General features: G+C 61.1%; 1 protein-coding gene across 1 annotated transcript in view; it reads right to left on the bottom strand.

The window, feature by feature from the left end:
- The window catches only part of FAM20C (FAM20C golgi associated secretory pathway kinase), a 47,862-nt gene that overhangs the window by 7,705 nt on the left and 16,608 nt on the right, over nt 1-23,549 (bottom strand). The window contains exons 4-5 of the mRNA XM_042921586.1: nt 3,924-4,016; nt 2,461-2,576 (exon numbers count right to left, since the gene is read on the bottom strand). Of these exons, the coding sequence (XP_042777520.1) occupies nt 2,461-2,576; nt 3,924-4,016 (209 nt within the window). The remainder of the gene's footprint in view (nt 1-2,460; nt 2,577-3,923; nt 4,017-23,549) is intronic.

Genomic DNA, 23,549 nt, shown 5'->3' with positions numbered 1-23,549 from the left:
GCGGTGCAGGCCTTGCGGGCAGCAGCAGCCCTGTCTGAGGGGGCTGGGGGCTGCTCACGGGGGGACAAACTTGTTTCAGGCTGAGGGGACATTATCCAGCCCGAGTGGCCCCACCCACGGCCCGCTCTCAGCAGCAACAAGCCTTTTCGGCCCCTCCGCCGGCACCAGAACAGTCTCTGGGCGGGCTCTGTGATGGAGGCCCCAGAACTCGTCCAGGTCAGACAGGTGGAGGAGCATCCCTCTAACGGGGAAACCGGGTGATGGGCGTGGGGGAGCGGGCGTGTTTCATCTTAAGTTCTGAGCACTGAACGATGTCACTAGAAATGCTGCAATGAGAATCGGAAAGACCACTGACAGGGGGCATTGGCCTGGGGGGTCCCGTGGGCGTGGCCTGGGGCCGTGTGGGCGTGGCCATGGCCCGGAGGGCGTGGCCTAGTGCCCTGTGGGTGTGGCCTGGGCCGTGCGGGCGTGGCCGTGGCCTGGAGGGCGTGGCCTGGGGCCGCGTGGGCGTGATCGTGGGCCGGAGGGGGTGGCCTAATGCCCTGTGGGTGTGGCCTGGGCCATGATCGTGGTCCGGAGGGCGTGGCCTGGAGGGGCCTTGTGGGCATGGCCTGGGGCCGTGTGGGCGTGATGATGGTCCGGAGGGCGTGGCCTGGAGGGGTCTTGTGGGCGTGACCGTGGCCCGGAGGGCGTGGCCTGGGGCCGCGTGGGCGTGATCGTGGTCCAGAGGGCGTGGCCTAATGCCCTGTGGGTGTGGCCTGGGCCATGATGTGGTCCGGAGGGCGTGGCCTGGAGGGGCCTTGTGGGCATGGCCTGGGGCCGTGTGGGCGTGATGATGGTCCGGAGGGCGTGGCCTGGAGGGGTCTTGTGGGCGTGACCGTGGCCCGGAGGGCGTGGCCTGGGGCCGCGTGGGCGTGATCGTGGTCCGGAGGGCGTGGCCTAATGCCCTGTGGGTGTGGCCTGGGCCATGATCGTGGTCCGGAGGGCGTGGCCTGGAGGGGCCTTGTGGGCATGGCCTGGGGCCGTGTGGGCGTGATGATGGTCCGGAGGGCGTGGCCTGGAGGGGTCTTGTGGGCGTGACCGTGGCCCGGAGGGCGTGGCCTGGGGCCGTGTGGGTGTGGCCGTGGCCCGGAGGGCGTGGTCTAGTGTCCTGTGGGCATGGCCTGGGGTCCTGTGAGTGTGGCCAGCCTAGACTCGAAGGGCTCATCGCCACGTGGGGCAGCAGCGGGGGCAGCAGGGGCGGCTGACGGTGAAGGTGCTGGGGACGTGCAGGCTGGAGGACGAGAGATCCCAGAGTCCCTGACAGGCTGAGGTGGAGGAGGAGCTTGCTGTCTCGGGGGTGGGTGGGTGGGGATTCCCGGGGAAAGCCCTAGAACCCAAGGTTGGAGAGGCAGGTGTCCACCCTTGGAAAAGAAGGGCCTTTCCAGCAACTCAGGCTGTGCAGACAGGAGCTGAATTACCTCTGAGCCGACGGGCTCCCCGTCACCGGGGGCGTCCAAGCAGCCTGCAGCCTTGGGCAGGCTTAGACAAGGCTGATGAGAAGCCCTCCGAGCCCCCTCCCCTTTGGTTTCTGGTCGGGTGGTGAGACGCTGCCAGCACAGGGGGTAGGGGCACATAACCTCTACGTGGGTTTTATGTGCACGAACTAACAGATGGACCCACGCCACCAGGAGGGTATCTGTCTCGGGGTGGGTCCCGCTTATCACCGCACTCCACTTCTCTGCAATCGCCGGGACCTTCCAGAACCGAATACAAGGTAGAAGGTGTCCCCACCCTCAGGCCCAGCAAGCAGGGGGTGCTCAGCACAGGGCCTGGCCCAAAGGAAGTGCTCACAGGGACGGACGGACAGATCGCAGAGCCCTGAATGCCACATCGAAAAGCTCCTGGGGCAGGTGATTAGGTAGGGCAGGAGTTTGTGTGCGTCTGAGACTGATGATTAGCACCGCTCTGTGGCAGGCCCTTGTGCTGGCCCTCGAGGGCGCCAGGGGAGGCCGCCACTCTACTCGCTCTTCCTGCTGAGCCGGGGGAGGGAGGCAGAGGAGTCCTTGTTGCTGTGTGAGGGTCTTGCTGCAGGGGGGGTGGGGACAGGGTGGTGGTGCCTAAATCCGGGAGGAAGTTCAGGGAACAGAGGTCTCCTCCAGCCGGACCACTTGGAGGAGACTCTCTGGGGAGGCTGAGAATTTTCAAAAATGCACTCATTTTCCTTTAAAACAAATGGTAGGAAAAAACCTCTGTGCCCAGCCCAGGGGATCAATTCCATGATGATGACTTGGCCATTTCTGGCAGGCTTTTGACACTGTGATGTAGATATACCCCGAAGTGGAAGGGGCAGCCCTTGGTGGGCTGGATTATGCAAGAAGAAACTATAAGTTTCTTTCTTCTTCTTCTTCGTAAAGGTAACTAAGCTAGCTGTTCTGTGTGCAGTGAGCCAGGAAAGGGGCCTCCCCGAGTGCAGGTTACCTGGAGAGATGAAGAAGGTTCTCCACAGCTTCTTGTCTCTCGTGACGTCCCGGATTTCCTTGGTCATGTTGACCATCCTGCCGGCCACCGGAGGGACCCGGCGGAAGTCCAGGATCCTGGCGGGAAAGTGACAGGGGAAGGGTCTTCACCTCCGTGCCCCGGCCCTCGCTAGGCTGGTGCGCGGTGAACGCTCCCATCTCTGAGTCCCGCTAGGCCCAACGCGGGGCCCACAGCTCTGACTGGTGCCGTCGGCCACCAGCGAAAATGGGCCCCACGAGGACCACGGTGGGTGGTGTTCTGCTTCCCAGCACCGGCCTGCCAGTGCCTGGGCCCTCAGGGCTCAGGTCAGAACAACGTTAAATTAGCTGCTTTTAATGGAACGCTCTCTAACCGCGCTGCACTCGCTCACTTAAACGGGACGCCGATGGGCCTGCAGCGGCCTCTGGGGGCAGCGGCTGCGCGTGGGGAATGTGGGCGTCTTGCGTGCCGCCCGCACTCCGCCCGCTGCGTGAGCCGTCCTGCGTCATCAACAGGCCTCACCTTTCCGAATGAGGAACCCTCATCAGCTTCGTGGCAACTGTTCCTTTCACAGAAAGGCCTTTTTCTGGGTTTAGGCTGCACAATAGTTGACATTGTTGAAAATCTGACTTGGGGTTTCTGTGGCCCCCAAACCAGATTTTTGATCTTTAAAAAACAAAGCAAAGTAGGGTTTGCAAACTTGAGTGTGCACACGAATCGCGCGGCGTAGAGAGGGTCTGGGGTGGAGACCGGGAATCTGCATTCTAACCAGCCTGGGTGACCTGGAAGCTGCAGCCCAGGACACACCCCGAGCTGGAGGTCAGGACCCTGCGGGGCGGTCGGGGAGGCTCCTCCCCCTAGACTCTTGGAACTGACTCCAGACCCAGGCCCGTGACTGTCCCTGCAGGGCAGGGATCTCTGGGCCAGCAGGGTGGCTGCTGAGAGGCCCCCCACACACGGCCCCGACACCACTGCCCACCTCGCCTGCAGCAAGGGGCCATGTGGAGCCCAGGGAGGAATTCACGTTCTGCCCGGTAGAGCCAGCCCAGAAGACGGGCGATGGGGGAGGAGGCTCGTGTCCCTTGGTGTCACCGTGGCCCCGGAGGTTACACCCTGAAACACTCTGGGTTAAAATTCCCAGCACTCATGGTCCTTTCCGCTCTTCCTTTGTTATTCCCAACGGGCCACGTCCACACTCTGATCACCAACTGCTCCCGAGGATCTCCTGTCTGGCACCGTTCGTGGTGTGGGGCCTACCGCAGGGTGTTGTAACATCTGCAGGCCAGACTCCAGCTCTGTGCGGCAGAGACTTACCATGCCTCGGTTTTCCCATCTGTACAGTGGGGCTAATTATAGGATTCCCAACACCTCGGCAGGGTGTTGGGAGAGCTATTCGGGCCCACCCGCACGGTGCTCAGACCCGGGGTGCAGGCGGGAGGGCTCACCTGTCCAGGTGGAAGGCAGCGATCTCTGCGTTGTGCCTCTCGTAGTCAGAGAAATAAAAGAAGTCAGGGGGCGTCTCCTGCTCCCTCGTCTGCCTAAAGAAAACAGGATTTTTCATCACTGTGAGAACCTCCGGTGAAAGGGTGCAGGAGGCTTGTACCGGCTGGCGAAAAAGCAGGCTGTCAAACTTGCAAGAATTTTGTGAACCAGTTGTTAAAGTCATTTTATAAACATAAGTCACATTTTATCATTTGCTTACTTAAAAAGTTTATCTATTTTGAGAGAGCGAACAAATGTGAGTGGGGGAGGGGCAGAGAGCGAGCGAGCGAGAGAATCCCAAACAGGCTCTGTGCTGTCGACACCCGGCCCAATGTGGGGCTTGAACTCATGAACTGTGAGATCAGGGCGCCCAGAAGTGACCTTTTATAAGTGACAAGTATTTAAATCGCAGCACTGGCCGGTTATTTAAGGACGTTCGACAGTTTCATGTTCAGGCTGTTACCCACCTTGCATCTGCAGGGGTGAGCAGAGGTGACGCGTGCCCCCCGCAGCCCCCCTCAGTGACCTCTTTCTGGGAGCATGACGTGAGCCAACGAGGAGGTATTTGCCACAGGAATTTGCAAACTCTCCAGTCAGGCTTTTCCCCCACGAGGGAGCTGGTTACTAAATACCGCTCAGCCCACCAGCAGGTCCGCACCAGCGGCCAAACACAGATCCTCCAGAAAGGCAGATGGCCAGGCGGCCCCCGGCCCCTGAGCCTAGGGAGTGTGTGGATGGCAGAGGGCCAAGGGCCTCACAGGAGTCACCCCGACACAGAGCAAGGGGACCGCCCTGGGGCGTCAGCTGGGGCCAGGCTCAGGCGGCAGCGTTTGTCCCTCTGGCTGCTCTCAGCCTCCCACCAGCATCCCCGCCCAGACAGCGTCCCCCTGGGGGGCGGGGGATGTGAAGGAGTCTGCGAAGCTCCTTGGGGGCCACCTGTGGGACCCCTCTCTGAAGCCCAAAGAGGTGGTCCATTTTCCACCAGGCACCTGCCGTTGGGGACTGTACAGTCGGCCTCCTCCCGCCCCCTGGCGGCAGCTCCCTCTGCCCCCTTCCCCTCTCCTGAGCCGGAGTGAGGGCCATCTGCTGTTTCCGACTTGTCTCCACTCTGCTGCCTTTGCTGTCACTGTTCTGTCTTCCCAGAACAGGCTTCCGCTCACGTCTCCCGAAGGCTAAGTCAGCATTCCCGAATGTGGGTCCCACCCAACCAGGTCCAGGGGCTTCTAGCACAAGAGGAGCCCTCTGAGAGGTTGGAGTTTGGGGAACATGCCTAGTAGAGCACCCTCTGGGGTCTCAACAGTGCATATTACCACCATAAAGGCCCTGATAAGGCCTGCAGCCACTCTGTTTCTTAGCACTACACCGACTACAGAGCCCATTTTTTTCGTAGTACGTTACCACGCTCTGCACTTTTGGGAACTGCCGGTTAAAGCCTACAGTGCAAGCCGTTTCTAACCGCTGCTCAGAGGCAAACTCCCTCGCAAAACTTTCCTGATGCCTTGGTGGGGGTGACCTGAGGCTCACCCCGGACCCTCCCGGACTGCTGGGCAGACAGGAGGGTTCTGTTTGGAGCAGTGCTGCGGGTCACCCCACGATGGCCCCGCACGCAGCCAGAGCCCAGCCCCAGCTGCTGCCCCACCTGCAGCATGTGTGGTGGGGTGAGCATGGCAGGGCAGCCCCCGGCTGGCCGTGCGTGCAGTCCTGGCCTCCACATCTCCTCCCAGGGAGACAGAAGAACTCTAGGACCCCTGGGCTCGGACATCCACGCCCCACAGTGAGCTGCAGACAAGCCCCGAAGGAGTAACACGTGACCCTCCGCCCCAGCCAGGGGACAGGAAATCACACACAGGACTCTCTATAGTCTATACAGGCGAACGGCATTGTGTAAGCACAGATACTGAGCAGACGCCTGGGGAGCAGGGACACATGACGACTGCAAGTGTTTGACCTCGGCAAGCAGGGAATTACCAAAATCACGTCAGAGCAAAAACGCTCCCTGCATTAAATCCAGCTCTGTTCTGTGCCCCTGCCTGTACCTGCAGGACAATGTCCACCTTCCAGGCTGGGGGCAGGGACTAACTCAGCCCTCCACCTGGTAAGAATTTACCAAATGTCGGGGACCTTCTCCGTGCTGGAAAACGCAGGGTGGGGAGAATCACGTGTGACCTGGCCAGTAAGGTGGAGGCTTGAATGATGTTCCAGCCCTAAGAGGCCCGTTCAGGGGCTACGGCTGGCCTTGCTGGGCAGCACAGACCTCCCCACCCTTGGGGGCCACCTGTCCTCACCCTATCCAGGGGGTGTGAGTCCAGGGGGGCGGGTCTGGTGACCACCCTGAGGGTCGCTGAGGGCCGGGCCCAGAGTTTTGCCTGCCTGCTGCACCCCACGTGTGCACACAGGTGCACACACACATAGACCCACACTCACAGGCACGCCTCGCCATGACAGGGCTGTCAGGAGGGTCTCAGAGAGAATAGGGCCTGGTCCATTGCCTCCTCTCTGGCACGGCCATGCAGGCGGCTGCGAAGGAGCCTTGGGCGTCACGGAAGGACAGTTTGCTTTCCTCGCATTTGTGGTGGAAGAGACTCCGGGCCAGAGGTGGGTGTGACTGATGTGAGTCCGGTCTTAAGCACATCCCACCGCTGCTGCTCTGCTCCTGGCCCGGCAGCGGACGGGCGGTCGGGGGGAGGCCCAGCCCAGGCTCTGTGGCCAGGCCGTGGGTCCTGGGCCCTCAGCCCCGAGGCCTTCTGGCCAGTTCAGCGCGCCTATGGCTGTGAGCCCCGGGCAGGTGCGGGGGGCCCAGGCAGGAGGGAGAGGCCACGAGGGTGGGTGAAGCCACAGGCTGCTGGCCAGGCTCAGCCTCCCAAACGTGCCCCCCATCACCCCATATCTGTGGCACCCACCTCCAACCCAGGACTTTTGCCCGCACAAACCTCCTAGCCGTCTCCAGCTCTGCCCGCCTCTCTCCTCACCCCTGCGGCTCCATCACCAGACCACTCCCAGCCCAGCCCCAGGCCTTTCCCGCTTCTGCACCTTCGTGCCGGGCTCTCCACCGGCACTCGCCTTCTCCATCCTTCCCAAGGTCTGTCCCAACCCCACCCCAGCCCAGGCCTCCCACGGAGGAGCTTAACACTGCTGTACTAGACCACTGTTTGCAGGGTCTGGGGACAGGAGTGCCTAGCCAAGCGCCTGCTTTAGAACGGGTGTGCCATGAACAAATGAAACACTGATGGAGGGAGGACGGCGAAGGGGCACCAACCGGTCCACGGCCTTGAGCTGCTCCCACCCTCGTTTCTTCAGTCTGTGCCATTGTCATCACCATCACCATCAGCGTCACCACTCTCCCCTCCACAACCATCATTCCTCCTGCATGCTGACCCCTTATTGCCTGATGTGCCTCATGTGATCACAGCCGCTTGATCTGTAACGCTAACACGGGAGCGTTTCTGTTTACCAGCGTTTGGGCTTCGGTTCATTTCTCCCTTACTCCAGCCCACTCCTCTGATCAGGTCAAACACGTGAAAAGCGGGTGGCTCTGAGCCCTGCTCCTCTGCGAAGAGACCAGCCACTTCTCGGAAGCCCTGTGACCAAGTTCCAGAACAGTTCCTGGTTCCCTCACATCTTCCACCTCAGGGCTTTTTCCAGTGACCTCCGTCCCCAGGCTGTTTACACAGAGAGGCAGCTCTTTCCCGCAACCCCAAGGCCACACAGCAGCCTTCCGCCTGGCTGTCTTGGCCTCCAGATACCCCTGTGCAGAATGACCCTGGACGTGCAGAGAGGTGGTGATGAAGTGCTGTTTGTCTGTGTGCTCAGTGGCTGTCTTCACTCCTGAGAGGCTGCGAGGTGCCCCTGGGGCCTCTGTGCTCTTCGGGCATGCCTCCAGATGTGTGAAATACCCCTGGGTGATTTTGAGGCTCCTGTAGGCTGAGAGCAACTTGGGTAGGGGTCCTAGCTTAACCCGTCCTGATAAGGGCCAGGCTGGGCGCTCAGGCAACACCCAAAGATACGAGGGGCACGCAGGGTGGAAGGTAGGCTTGGTGTGGGCCTCTCCAGTCATTCGTGCCCTTGCGTGGGAGTGAAGGCGCCCAGGTCAGCACCCATCGCCAACTGGGGGGGCGGTGGGGGGGGGGGGGGCGAGCGCGCTAGACTTCCAGACCCTCCGTTGCTCGAGCTGTGAAATGGGTTCATTCCGTGCATCTCCACCCCCGCAAGGAGAACAGGGCTCTGGGCGTGGCCGGCTGGCTGTGGCTCCGGTCGCCCAAGGGGTCAGCGCTCGCCCGCAAGCGGGGAGCGTGAACCCGGGGCTGGCAGGAACGCGCTCTGGACTACCTGGTGAGGGTGCCCGAGGGCGAGGCCGGCTCCCTGCTGGTCTCACCGCTGAAGGTCTGTGCCGAGACCACCCAGCATCGCGGAAACCTAGCCGTGCGCCGGCGGGACAAGCGTGGGGTCCGCCCGGCCCCTCGCCCGCCGGAGCCGTCTGGCGAGACGGCGTGAGCCGCAGCCCGACTCCTGCGCGGTGTGCTGGCCGCCAGCCCGCGCCTGCGGGGAGAACCTGGGGGGTCCGAGAGCCGGGTGTAGTTGCTGCAGGGGCTGTCGGCAGAGCAGGGCAGCCGGGGCGGAGGGATTTCCGGCCTCACGCTGGGCAGGCAGGAGACGGGACACGGTCCCCCCCCCCCCCCCACCCCGGTGGGGAGGTCTGCCAGCCTCCCGCCACCTCCTGCGCGTCCCCAGAGAGCCGGAGCTGCCGCCGAGCCAGCCATTTGCGGAAGCGCTTCGGAAAAGTACTGAGCCCGCCGCACCCGGCGGGACCGCTCGCTCAGCTGCACCCGGTCGCCCGGCCGCCTCTCCTTCTCCAGGCGCTGAGGCGGAAGTTGGGCCCGGGTGTGGAGGGCAGGCGAGGGCACGGCCCACCTGGGCCTCTTCCTGGGCCGTGGGCCGTGGAAATGTGCAAGGGAGATGCTATCGGGTGCTGTGGGGGTTGGCTCGGCACCCACAGCCTGCGCCTGGCCTGTGAGGAGGGGTGGGGAGGCCAGGCAGCCGGCACGGGGAGCACGGCACCAGGAAGGCACGGTCCTCTCCTGTAGACTGAGAGGGCAGGGGCGGGTGGCAGGCGCTCCGAGGGGCTCAGGGATGGGGGGAGCCTCCTCGTCTGGCCACCCCCTAACCCCCGCCCCCAACGGGGTCACTGCCCCCCCGACACGGGGAGCAGTCAGAGCCTCAGAGCCCCACCCTGATGGGCCTCGAGGTCAGGGTGGGCCCCACCCGGCCTCGGGCAGGGCTGAGCGGGCAGGGAAATGGAAAGGCCTATGGCTGACTTCCCTCGGAAAACAGCAGCTGAGGGATCGGGTGCAGTCAGTCCTTGGCATCAGCAACCGACGGTCAGGGCGGGAAGAAGGGCAGGGCCTGGTGCATTCAGGACGCCCGGATCCCGGGGAAGGGAACGGGCTGGTCCCAGGGCAGCCCCCGGGAGTACGCCGAGCACCCTGACACCTTTAAGCCCAAGCCGGCTAAACCGTGGCAAGGGGCTGCTCAGGACCAGTTTTTGGGGCTACACTTTCCCATTCCCTCTGTCCTTCCTTTCTGGAGCTGACCGCACCAAATCCCTTCCCATAGAGGGACTTGCTTCCCTTAGCTCGGAAGGAAGCACAAGAAGAACTGATCATGCGCTTTATACTACAGTGAGAATGACTACTATGTTGGCCTCTCCCAGAAAGTCTGTGGTCCGAATCTCCGTACATGGCAAAAGGGACTTTGCAGTTATGATTAAGTTGGCGACCTTGAGACGGGGAGATTATTCTGTATGTCATCCCCAGGGTCCTTATGAGAAGGAGACAGAAGGAGATCTGACTGCAGAAGAGGCCGCATGGCAGCTTCCAAGAGGGAGGCTCGGGGAGAGGATCTGTTTTCTCACCTCCTCCAGTTTCTGGGGGCCACCTGCATTCCTCGGCAAGGAAACACGTTCTCTCCGAGGGCCTGTAGAAGGAACAGCCTGCAGGTCCGTTTTAGATTTCTGACCCCCAAACCGCGCGAGAACACGTTCGTGTTGCTTTAAGCCGCTAACTGCGAGGTCGTCTGCACCAGCTGCACAGGCAAGGAATATAGAACCTTTGGCAACACCAGAGTGGTAAGGGGGACACCGCGACGTAGCAGCTTTGGGAAGGCTGTGGCACGCGGCCTGCTTCCTCAGATCCGGTCCTGCCACCACGGCTCCGTTCATTAGGCTTTTGAGACCTGACGCAGAGCATTTTGAGAAGAAGGCCCCTCTGTTTTCACAGAAGCCAAAGAGGCAGAATCCGGTAAGAATCACACGAGCCTCCGAGGCTTTGGTCCCTGTCCCCCCTTCAATGACAAGGAAGTCTGAGGTCAGGGAACGGAAGAGGCATGTGCCGAATCGCACGGCTAGAAACGGCAGGTCCTGGGTTCTCTTCAGGGGCCCCCAAAGTCAGACATGGCTGCAGCCGGCCCTGTACGTCTGTGTCTTCTCCCGGATCAGAACCACCTCTGGGGGCTAGGACACCCCACGGGCCTGGAGCTGAGTCAGGGCCAGGCTCCCCGGGCGGGACTCCGGCAACCGCGACGACCACTGACGTCCTCCTCCGCACTTACGCCCCCTGACCCAGTTCCCACCGTCACTATTAACATCTCAGTGCTCCTTAAGTTGTGGGAAAACAGAAATCTTGTGCTTGGTTAAAAATACAGGAAATTGGCAGCTTTTAACCAAAGCCTGTGGGGGAAGAAAAGCCAACAGACACCCGGCTCTTACTATGAGCTGAGCATCTTGCTGGGCACTTTGCGGGGATTCACTCCCCACACCTTGACGACAGCCTGGGAAGGGCCCCCCTCCACAGCCAAGTGGCAGCCAGCCAGCCAGCCAGAGAGGTCTCAGCTGCCACAGGAAGGCCCTGTGCTCAGGTCCTCGGCCCTGCTTCAACCCAGCGCGCCTCCGATGCGCGAGGCTGGGTGCGGACTGGGCGGGGAAGCGTTCTCTCCGCTGACGCCCGAGGAAAACAGCTGGCGGAGAAGGGTCTGTCCGCCCGGACCCCCACCCACGCCGGGCTGCTGGGGAACAGGGGAGCCCGCAGCCCCCTCGGAGCAGTGTGGCAGGTGAGGCCGCTCGGAGGTGATGCCTCCGTGGTCCTTTCCACCCCTGCTGCCACGCTGCTGGGCCCACACAGAGGGGAGGAAGCATCCAGTCCCGCTCGGGGGAGCGAAACGCCTGCCAGGTCAGCAGGCTCCACGCGGCGAATACGGGGCCGGGGCCGGCCGAGTGGGGCGCGAGAGCCAGAATGGAACCGACAGCACCCCGTCCAGCACCTTGTCAGGTCGGACTCCGCAGAAGGGGCGGCCGTGTGACCGCTCCGACCCCCTGGGGCCCAGATAGCCGTCACACAGCGGTTTCAGGCATCCTGGTCAGAGCTAAGGCCCCCCACACCCCAAGATCCCTGAGTGCAGGTGGGAAACCGAGGCCCAGAGACAGCCACATAAAAACCTTTCGTGTGTCAAGGAGAGGCGCGGCCACACCGCCCGAGCCTGCTGGACGGGAGCAGAGGGAAGACGCCAGCTTAGAGGCCGTGGGAGGGACCGCCAGGAGGCGCACCCACAGATGTCCCTGCACACACCATGTGGCTGGAGACCCGCTCGTCCCCACCGCTGCATGCCCACAGCCTGCCAGGGCCGCCGGGCTCCCTGCTCGGCCTGTCGCGTGAACAGGCTGGTGACCTAGCCAATCCCGGGCTCTCCACCAACACCCTCACCGGCCGAGGATGTGCAGTGTGGCCGCCCGCACGGCTCCCTCTGGGACCTTGCGCCCGAGGGGATCCCACCCAGGGTGTGTGATCAGCACCACCTCGTGCCCCCAGGGCCCCCCGTGGCACTCCCAACGGACCTCGTATCACCGTGCGGCCCTGCTGCCACCCCAGTACCACTTCTCACCATCTGTCCATCGTGCTGTGAACGGGCAGAACTTGGTGGAGTCTGTGTGTTGCTGCCACAGGCCCTTTGCACTTGCTCTTGTCCCCAGTGCTCTGGTCCTTGACCATCTTTACTTTTTTTTTTTTTTTCAGAGGGAAAGAGAGTGCATGTACAAGTAGGGGAGGGGCGGGGGGGAGAGAGAATCCCAAGCAGGTTCCCTGCCCAGCCAGACTCGGGACTCGCTCTCACAACCGTGAGGTCATGACCTGAGCTGAAATCAAGAGTTGGACGCTCAACCAACTGAGCCACCCAGGTGGCCCCACCGCCTCTTCTAACGAACAGACTCGGCCCCACTCACATGCCGAGGTAGGAGTTGGCCAGCTCCAGCCCGTGGGACAAATCAGCCTGTCACCTGACCACGTACGCAGTTTCACTAGGGCGGTCCCATCACTTTCTCTGGTTCCTCTTCCCTCTTACGAGGACACCTGAGGCTGCATTCAGGGCCTACCTGGCTAATCCAGGGTGACCCCCCCCTCATCTCCAGGTCTCCGTGCCCGGGGGCTGATACCCTGGGGGCAGATGTCACAGAAGGGACGGGCCCTGGTTCCCATTTCCAGGATCACCTCAGGAGGCAAAACACCAGATAAGGTGAACGCTTTCCCTTCTTCTAAACACACAGCGGGTCCCTGACTCACCAAATGAAGGCACAGAAGCAAAAATTAGCCTTTCTATCCTGGATAATCTTCCCATCACTCACACAGCAGAAAACAGCCACCTTGTCATTAAAGAGATATATTAAGCCGTTTAATATCAGGTTTTCGGATGGCAGAGGTTCTAGAAGGAGAGAGGAGGGCCTCTCCCTGGCAGCTGACTTCACCGTGACCTTTCAGCCCTATAACCCACTGTCAGTATTTCTTGCTACTTTGGGTAGCTGTCACCTGCCCTGGTGCCATGTGAGTGTGGGGGGCCTACTTGGTCAAACACGCCTGCCGGTCTTTAATGATGGATGTCTGACCCGTGTTGTTTGAGCTACAATGGCAAGTTCTAGGCCCTCAGTGGCTGCAGAGGGGACATGGCCCCCGGGGCTTGGCTGCCACCCCAGCCGGTGCCCGCTAAGCCTGTCCCTGCTCACCACACCTGCAGGTGTGGACGCCAGAGAACCCTTGAGAGTGAGGGTGGCAGCAGGCCTGGGAAGACTGGGGAGGCAGACTTGTCGTGGGGGGAGGGGGGCCCTGCATAAAGTGTGCCGAGCAGAAGACGTACTCAGGGGCCCTTAGCCCTGGAAAGCGTGCCTGTCCCACAAGAACCTGGAGGTGCGAAGGTTACAAGAGCTTCTAACCCAGACGTGAAGACAGGCCAGCGGACTGGCCTTTGCGGGGCCTGGCAGGGAGGGCGCTTGGGGTGCAGCGGGAGCGGGGCCGTGGGCCTGGCTGTGCCCTCTGCTGCTCAGTCACCCGGCTCTGGTCCCGTCTGGATATGAGACGGTTGGCCAAGTGCCTGGGTCTAGGGTGAGCGCGTCTCGGGAGGGACCTGTGCGGTCGTAGGACTTTCCCCAGGTGTGCGCGTCCTTGCGCAGTGAAACCTCTGTGGTTCGCCGTTCTTTTCAAGGTAACAGACGAGATGCCACTGTGTCCCGTCTCCTGAGTGGCCTGAACATTCAGCACCAACGTGACTGCTGTGATGTTGTTTTCTCTCCGGCCGGAAAAACAAACTACTCTAGATGGGGGGAGGGGCTTGTATTCCAGCTCGTTCTCCAAGGCTTGTTTAAGGAGATCCAGAGTCTGACGAGAGAAGTGCTAGCCTCCGTTTCCTTCCCAGCACAAGGGAACGGAGGCCTGTTTTCCTTCCCTCCTGCTAGTCTCCCCTCTTCTGAGACCATTAGAGTCGTGGCCCACACGCTGACAGGCACCCCGGGACCGTGATAGTCAGAGAAAAGCACAAAAAGACACTCTCGATATTGCTGTTTGGGAGAACATTTTGGGGGAAAAAAGGACTTGCTTGTTTGCCTTCAGACAAAGGGGATAATCTTCCTCAGAACCCTCCAAGGACACGCACGCCACAGTGAGAGCCAGGTCCCCCACAGCGGCTCCCCCCACGGACCTCAGCTTCCCCACTGCACAGCGGGGGCAAAGCAGGTGCCGGCTCGGAACCACACTCCCTGAAGGTTTTGCTCAGTTGTTCCCGTTTATTCCTTTTCCTGCCAGACTCTTGCAACCGTATCAGAATTGTTAACAATTTCCTTTCCTTTTTATTTTGCTAAGCAAAGGGATTCCGGGGTGCCAAGTAAAAGCAGGAGAAGACGGTTAACTTCTGTGGTCAACCTGAATTAATGCAGTCTTGGCTGGTGGTCAGTCAATGGGGGGCTCGGGGGCAGCTGGGGTCGGTGAGGGAGAAAACCCTTCTCCGAGGCCCCACACAGTGCTCCCGGCCACAGACCCTGCAGGTCAGGAGCCCCACTTTGTCCCCAAGGGTGCCTGTCCTGCCGTGTCTTCTCGAGCTGATTGAGTCCAACGCGCTCTCAGTATGGTGGAGCTCGGCGTGACCAGCTTACTCGGATGATGCTGCAGGGCAAGGAGCCCAGGGCAGACGCCGGCCGCTCTGGGCCACCGGGGTCGCAGCAGCTCGGCCTCCTGGGGGCTGGCAGGGCTGTCCAGAGATGCCTGGGAAGACCCAGGAGAGCCTCTCCAAAGCCAGGTTCAGGTGTTGCTTATTTGGTTTTCAGTTAATAGGGTCCATTTTTGTTCTGACTCTAAAAATAACCCACAAAGCTGGAGACGGCCCATGTGCCACACAGCAGGGGGCCTGTGAGGTTAATGGCCGTGTGACACGTGGAATCGGCTTGTCCCTCCCAGAGCCTCGGGAGGCACGCGGGCTGCGGGCTCGGGACACAGCCGAAGGCCCCCGGTGGGACGCAGCATCGCGGCCGAAGAACCCCACGTGCCCGACCCTGCCTGCAGGTCACTGCAGGGACCAGTGCACACCCCACCTTGTGGACCTCCCCTGCCCTGGGGTCTGGAGCACCTGGCCTCTGAGCCTCTGGGAGCCCTGTGTGCGCACCTGCAGCGGCCCGGACAGCCTGCTGGGGTCCTGCTCCTTCGAGCGGGCACCGTTGTGGCCCATCTGGCGACCCAGACACCAGGTGCTGCTCTGAACCCTCAGGAGCCCGCATGCCCCTGGCTGGTGGGTTACACACATTAAAGCCCCTCGGAGTCTGTCTGTTTAGTCACTCGTTCACTCTACTTCACTCACTCATTCTGTGCACCTACTATGTAGCTGGGGCTGCAGACACAGAATTGAGGAAAACGACCTGGGGCGCGCCCCGTGGAGCTCCTAGTCTAGTGGGACAGCACATAACGGTTACACCCCAATCCCTGTCATTGTGACCGGTGAGCAGGTAACAGTTAGATAGACGCCGATCCCCGGCACTGCGACGGGCCAGCAGGGAACGGTTAGACCCCGATCCCTGGCACTGCGACGGGCCAGCAGGGAACGGTTAGACCCCGATCCCCGGCACTGTGACGGGCCAGCAGGGAACAGTTAGATAGACCCCGATCCCTAGCACTGCAACAGGCCAGCAGGGAACAGTTAGATAGACCCCGATCCCTGGCACTGCGACGGGCCAGCAGGGAACAGTTAGATAGACCCCGATCCCTGGCACTGCGACGGGCCAGCAGGGAATGGTTAGACCCCGATCCCCGGCACTGTGACAGGCCAGCAGGGAACGGTTAGATAGACCCTGATCCCTGGCACTGCGACGGGCCAGCAGGGAACGGTTAGATAGACCCCGATCCCTGGCACTGCGACGGGCCAGCAGGGAACGGTTAGATAGACCCCGATCCCTGGCACTGCGACGGGCCAGCAGGGAATGGTTAGATAGACCCCGATCCCTGGCACTGCGACAGGCCAGCAGGGAACGGTTAGATAGACCCCGATCCCTGGCACTGCGACGGGCCAGCAGGGAACGGTTAGACCCCGATCCCCGGCACTGCGACAGGCCAGCAGAGAACGGTTAGATAGACCCCGATCCCTGGCACTGCGACAGGCCAGCAGGGAACGGTTAGACCCCGATCCCCGGCACTGCGACAGGCCAGCAGAGAACGGTTAGATAGACCCCGATCCCTGGCACTGCGACAGGCCAGCAGGGAACGGTTAGACCCCGATCCCCGGCACTGCGACAGGCCAGCAGAGAACGGTTAGATAGACCCCGATCCCTGGCACTGCGACAGGCCAGCAGGGAACGGTTAGACCCCGATCCCCGGCACTGCGACAGGCCAGCAGAGAACGGTTAGATAGACCCCGATCCCTGTCATTGTGACTGGTGAGCAGGTAACAGTTAGATAGACGCCGATCCCCGGCACTGCGACGGGCCAGCAGGGAACGGTTAGACCCCGATCCCTGGCACTGCGACGGGCCAGCAGGGAACGGTTAGACCCCGATCCCCGGCACTGTGACGGGCCAGCAGGGAACAGTTAGATAGACCCCGATCCCTAGCACTGCAACAGGCCAGCAGGGAACAGTTAGATAGACCCCGATCCCTGGCACTGCGACGGGCCAGCAGGGAACAGTTAGATAGACCCCGATCCCTGGCACTGCGACGGGCCAGCAGGGAATGGTTAGACCCCGATCCCTGGCACTGTGACAGGCCAGCAGGGAACGGTTAGATAGACCCCGATCCCTGGTACTGTGACAGGCCAGTAGGTAACAGTTAGATAGACGCCGATCCCCGGCACTGCGACAGGCCAGCAGAGAACGGTTAGATAGACCCCGATCCCTGTCATTGTGACCGGTGAGCAGGTAACAGTTAGATAGACGCCGATCCCCGGCACTGCAACGGGCCAGCAGGGAACAGTTAGATAGACCCTGATCCCTGGCACTGCGACGGGCCAGCAGGGAACGGTTAGACCCCGATCCCCGGCACTGTGACGGGCCAGCAGGGAACGGTTAGATAGACCCCGATCCCTGGTACCGCGACGGGCAAGCCGTGGATGTTTGTGTGGCTTTGGGAGGAGGGGTACTTGGAAGGGTGAGTCCTCAGCGGGCTCGTCCTCCTGACAACGAGATGCTCGTTAGTTCTCCCACCTGATGGCTGAGCCCCTCAGTGTCAATATGCCGCGCAGTCTATGTGGGAGCCTGGTCGCTGCTCCAGTAGGAGCTGACAGCCCGCAACCAGCCAGAGAGGAGCGGGTCCCACGCCCGCTGAGCTCTGATGGGGGGACGGTGCTGGTCCTGACTCCCCATGTGCCCACTTGCATGCGTGCACACACACGTACACATGCACACCTGGTCTCTTGTGGGTTCCCAGGACTCGGGCCCTGGGGGGAGGCCGATGCCGTCAGCAGGCTGCTCTGGGGACGTCCAGCAGTGCGCGGCTGGGACCCTCGCCTCCCTCCTTCCTCACTGCCAGGACCCTAGACCCCGCTGCCCCGTGCTCTCAGGGACGTCCTCCACACCTGCCCACATTGGTCTGGGAGCTTCCTCAGAAGGGGATCAGATTGTAGCCCCCATCACAGCACATCCACTGAAGTCCCGGCCCCGGTGCCCAGAGTCCCCCCCCCCACACACCCTGGGTCCCAGCCACCCCGAATCGTCCTTCCGCGGTGCCTCTGTTGGCCAACGCCTTCTCGTCTGCTGAAGCTCAGATCACAAGATCTGCCCCATCCCCAGCCGTGTGGAGAAGGCTGCTCCTGGCTAAGCCCCGTGATGCACCTGCCCCGCTGCCCGTGGGCTCTTCTCCTGTCCCGCTTCCCCCGCTGTGGCACTCAGGGAGCCCCACGGGAAATGAGCTGACCGCCGTAAAACCTCGCTTTCTTGTCGGGGTGCTCTTGAGGGTCGGCAGGGAGCCCCGGTGCCCTGAGGCAGCACCACACTACCCCGGTGCGCAAAGCCGCACTCGGCTCCTGTCACAGGGAGGCCAGCAGGGCGTGCCTGCTCGGGTCTTCAGCCTACCCTGCCCTTCCCTGGCCTCTCCATACCTGTGTGGGCCACCGGCCTCAGACGGGACCACAGGTGGCCCGTTGCTAGAATGTTCTGTCCTAGACCTTCACGTGTCTGGTGCTCACCTTACGGCTCACACACCCCTACTGCCACGTGGCCCGGAGCCACACCCGCATGCGGGCGACACTCTGCCAGTTCCCCGGGGGGAGGAACCTACACACAGCAGGGGAGAGGCCTGTCGCCAAATCGTCTCTGCCGCGTTGCTCAGCCGGAACCCTCTCGGGACCATGTGGCCTCTGAAATGTTCGTGTCCTCCCCGCTAGAACTTAGGCTCCCTGCCAGGCTGGACCTTATTGCTCTTGTTCAGGGCCCTGCAGTAGGCACCAAGTAGTAAGTCGGCCGTAAGCCAGGCCAGTGGGGGTGCAGAACAAGGATGGGCCCAATCACCAGGACTCATAAGGGGTCTACAGCAGAGACAGGGGCTCTAGCAGCTTCTGGGGGGGGTGGGTCACGGTCTGACCCGTGAAGCTGGCTGGGCTGCCCACGGGGGAGGGTGCTGGCGCTCCTGGAAGCCAGTCAGGAGGAGGGTGGGAAGCGGGCTCGCAGATTGGCCCACGCTAAGCACAGACACAAAGTGGTCCTTGTTCACCTCCGGTCAGGCCCAGGCCTCTGCTGGCTCCACACCCAGTGGCTGGCTATTGGGCAATCAGTTTGCCTTAGGGGCCCGGGTCAGGGCACCGGTGGAAAGAAAATATGAATTATTTATCAAGAGAATGACAAATCCTTGGAAACTCTGCTAAGTGCCCGCTCACTGGTCCTCAGAATCTTTTTATTTCCCCAAGCCTTAGTATGTAAGGCAGTGCCTCGAAGTCCTTCTGTACCCAGGAAGAACTCCTATTCATCCTGCAAAACCCAGCTCGAAGGTCTTCTCCCAAGGTTGTTTGGCAGCCAAGACTCCTCCTTTCTTGCCCTCCCACCTTGTACGGCCTCGCCAGTGGTCCTGCGTGAGTCTGTGCCTAGGTCTGTCCATAAGCCAATCTGAGCTCTCACCCCTGGGAACTGTTCTGGCCCCGTGCCAGGCGCCCAGCACAGTGAGCACAGGACGGGACAAGACCACAGGTTCTCCTAGGATCAGTGAATCCTTCTCAGGAGCATCTGTTTTCAGAACTGCACCTGCTGTTCACACAGCCCCGTGCCCGCCGCCGGGTCTCTGGGCTTTGACTGTGTTGGATGCCAGCAGTGTCTCACCTGCCCACCAGAGCCTTCCCAGGTCACCTCTGGGCCTCAGGACAGCAGCGTGCGTGGAGGAAGCCCGTGGCCCGTGTAGGGTCAGCCTCGGCACTGCCCGGTGGGGACCACGGACAGCCTACCGCAGCCTCCCTGCCCGCGCAGGCCTGTGGGACGGGGGGAAAGCCAGCAGCTCCCAGCTGCCTCTCTGCATCAGGCAGCCGCCACATGGACATCACTTCAGGAATTCCTGCCCCACAGCGGCCCCAAGGCAGGGCACCCCTGCCAGCTGAGGAGCTCAGGCTCTCCGGGGGCCTCACCCCACATCCAGACGGGGGCCCAGTGAGGGCCAGGGGCTGCTCAGGGCCTACCCAGAGTTCAGGAAAATGTCCCTGAGGCGCGTGCCTGTCTGGGAGTTTGGCCCCTGGTCAGACACTGGTCATGTGGGGGGCCTGCAGGTTAATGGGGGGTGGTGGTCGCTCAGTGGTCTCCAGCGTGTGGCGCCCTGCGTGGCCCCACAGCCTCTTGGGCCCTCAGCTCGTGGGGGAGGCAGCTGCCCCGCGCCCAGGGCAGGGCCAAGGTCACGGGGAGCGGGCCTTCAGACCAAGGTCGTAATCACAGAGGGGACTCTGCTCGCCTGCTGGTGCCTCCTGCTCTCAGGATACACTCTGCCTGGTGGACCACGCTTGGTCAGAGCGGGAGGGAGGCTCGGGGCTCTGCGTGTAGAGATACTGCCTCAGCCGGAACATTCTTGTGCAGCTGCCTCCGTGCATACATCTCGACTGCTCGGAATTCCTGGGCCTCAAACAGCCGTTTGAGGACGGTTTCTCTGCGTTACACGCACACACGCACGTACACGTTTCCGTTCTTTGCAGAGACAAACAGATGGCCAGTTTGCAAGCCCTGCAGCACGGTTGAGGCCTCCAGCCACTGGGCCAAGGCTTGGCCGTGCAGAGAACAGGTAACTCAAGGCGGACAAGACATCTGGACTGGAGGCCCTTCCCTGTGCCCCATAAACACAGATAAACAGCAAACAGGAGACGAATCGGAGTATTTAGGCCTCTTCCCCATGTGCGGAGCCTCCGGAAATCTGCCGGCTGGGAGACGTAGCAGACCCCAGCCCCAGCAAGGTGGGTCCCACCACAGCCCTGCCTCAGCCTGATGACGCTTGAAGGGCCGGGACCTGGCATCCGGGAGCCTGGACCACAGCCCTGGCCGGCTGCCCTCCCCCCGTTGATATTTAAACCCTCTGGATCCTCAGTTTCCTCCTCGAGGGGGAGTTGGCAATACAAATAAAGCCTACTTCTGTGGTTGGAAAGGCCAGAGGACTTGGTGCGAGTGACAAAGCTGTCAGCTATCCATCACCTGCTCCTTCACTGGCCAGAGCAGCGACCGAACAACCCTGATAGATGTGCAAAGAGGAGGAAGTCCGAGGGTCAGAACCCACACGGCAGCCTTGGACACAGGTTCTTTCTGCATCCACGCGGAGACACGAGAGCGAAGGGGGAAGAGAAGCAGGTGCGTGCTCCCCCAGCACAGGGGCGGTCACCACCGACGGGTGTCACAGAGCTGTGCGCACACAGTTGGCCCCGATGCCATCCATTGATTCTCCCAAACCCAGGGAGCCTCCTGCCCTCCTAGGCAAGGGGAGCAGGGACCCGAGGCCCAGACCTTGGGATCAACATGTTCACTGCCTGTGACCTCTCCAGGTCGTGTGGACAACCTCTCGCCTGCCCGTTAGTCCCCAGCACAGCCCCCACAGCGAGCAGAGACATCAGTGTCCAGCCCAGGCACCAGGCTCCACCCTGGGAACCTCGCCCTGGGTTATAGACCGCTGTGTGGCCTCCGGATGGCTCTGGCAGGACCTCTTACAGCCAAACACAGCCCCACCCTGTGACCAAGCACTTCATTCTGTACCCCCAAAACAGGGTCCTCCAAAAACAAGCATGGGCACAGCAGCATAGGGTTCCATGCACAGAAGGACAAGGGATGGCTGTCTATGTGCAGGAATTGGGTTTTACAAACACTTACAATATTTGCTCTTGGTCTAATCTAATCTGTCAACACATAGAAAATGAGGTCCCAAGATACTTGGAGGGCAAATTCACGAACAGTGAGGATGAAGACTTTAGTACCCTTGTCAACCACGGCACTGAGAAGGGTGTTGTTGGTGAACAAGGAGACTGTGCTTATCTGGGTGCCCAAACGGGTTGGACTGTGCCCCAAAAAGATATGTTGAAGTCCTAACCCTGAAACCTGAGAACCTCCCACGTTCTGGCCCTGGGACCCGTGAACCTCCCGCGTCCTGGCCCTGGGACCCGTAAATGTTCTGAGTCCTGGCCCTGGGACCCGCGAACCTCTCGCGTCCTGGCCCTGGGACCCGTGAACCTCCGGCGTCCTGGCCCTGGGACCCGTGAACCTCCCGCGTCCTGACCCTGGGACCCGCAAACTTCCCGCATATTGACCTTGGGACCCACGAACATACTAGTCCTGACCCTGGGACCCGCGAACCTCCCGCATCCTGGCCCTGGGACCCGCAAATGTTCTGAGTCCTGACCCTGGGATCCACGAACCTGACCTTACTTGGAAGTAGGGACTCTGCGGACGTGATGGTTAATATGAGGTCACGCCGGAGCAGGGTGGGCCACAGAGGAGGTCCCTTCTGAAAGCCCTCCAGCCGCCTGCCCTGCACTAGCCAGCCCCGGTCACACTCAAAGGTGAGGGGAGCTTGTCTGCCCCCGTCTGCCGCCGTCTGCCCACCTGATTCGCTTCGTGCACAGGCACCACCCGTGAGCCAGGCCCCCATCCTGGGGCCGCACTGCCGGAGCACTCTGCTCTCTGTCCCATCTGAGTGGCGGGACGGCGGAGTCCGCACAGAGTGTGGGTCTGAGGCACGAGGCCAGGCCCAGAGGCTCGGTGGGCATGTGTGGGATGGCTGTGAATGTTTGTGCTGGGGGGTGGTCACAGCCCGTGTCACGGGCCTGCCCGGAAGGCTCCTTTTCGAGAGGCAGGTTGAAGTTCGTCGCCACGAGCCATACTCTCTGGAACGTCCAACTGAGTCCACCCACTGTGGCCAAGCCACCGGCTTCTTGCAGCCGCCTGTGGGGCACATGGTGCCCGTGGCCACGCCTGCTTGCTCTGTGGACACACCGGCCTCGCAGACCTCAGCCCCACACCTCCCCGCTGACGTAGCGTATGTGTTGTTCCCACGTTCACCCGTAAATGCTACGCTGAAAGCACAGCCACAGCCTCCACCAAGTAGACAAACCCAACACCCTCAGAACACAAGCCTTGGGCTGCGGGGGCACCTGGGGGGCTCAGTCCGTCAGTCGTCCGACTCCTGCTTTTGGCTCAGGTCAAGACCTCACGGTTTGTGAGTTTGAGCCGCGTGCCTGTCTCTGTGCTGACCGTGGGGAGCCTGCTTGGGATTCTCTCTCCTTCTGTCTGCTCCTCCCTAGCGCGTGCGCTCTGTCTCTCAAAACGATAAATAAACTGAAAAACGAAAACAAACGTTTCCTTTGTGCTTCAAAGGACACCACACACGTGATGAGGGTCTTGTGCTCAAAATACATACAGAATGCTTACAACTTCCTAATGAAGAGACACCCCCCCGGAAAATGGCAGATTTGCGTAGACATTCCTCCAGAAAAGATACACAAATGGCCAACAAGGACGTGTCGAGATGCTCAACATCATTAGTCATCAGGAAAATGCGGGGCTAAACCACCAGGAGACAGACACCACACCGCAGGGGGGCCGGGATCTAAGAGACAGATAATAACAGCCACTGGCCAGGATGCAGGGTTGCCGCGGATATAAGGGGGGCGGCTCCCGTGGGAAACAGTCTGGCAGTCTCTCCAACAGGTCAGTTCAGTTGTTAGAAGATCCGGCAACTCCGCTCCTACGTGTGGACCCAAGAGACACGAAAACACATGTCCGTGCAAAAATCTGTCCGTGAGTATTCATGGCGGCAATATCCACAACGACCCCAAACTGGAACTAGCCCCGATGCCATTAACAGGTGGAAGTACGAATAAAATGTGGCCTAGCCCCACGATGCAGTATCGTTCGGCCCAGAAGGGAGCGGGGCGCTGGCACCTGCCACAGTATGGGTCATCCCAGAGGACGCGGTGCTCGGCGAAAGAAGCTGGTCACGTTTATGTGTGATTCTACTGGGAGGAAACTCCAGAATTGGTAAATCCCGGAGACCGAAGATGGATTGGTGGCGTCTGGGCCTACAGGGTGGGCGAGGGGGACCCGGGGATTGACGGCAACACTGCATGGGGTTCTTCCTAGAGTCACCAAAAGGTTCCGAAGTGGATTGTGGTGATGGATGCTCATTTCTGTGAATGCAGTAAAAGCTGCTGAGTCGTAGGCTTTAAGTGAGTGAACTGTACAATGCGTGAATTACATCTTGCCCCTAACTTGTTAGAAACCTTACTTTAACCCTAAAGCAAGAATGTCCAGAAACTGGTGAGCTAATGTGCTAGGGGTGTGTTTTTCAGTGACTTTTAAAAATG

Source organism: Panthera leo, chromosome E3 (genome assembly GCF_018350215.1).
Source record: "Panthera leo isolate Ple1 chromosome E3, P.leo_Ple1_pat1.1, whole genome shotgun sequence".
Lineage (NCBI taxonomy): Eukaryota > Metazoa > Chordata > Mammalia > Carnivora > Felidae > Panthera > Panthera leo.
This window is presented reverse-complemented; position numbering and strand designations above follow the sequence as displayed.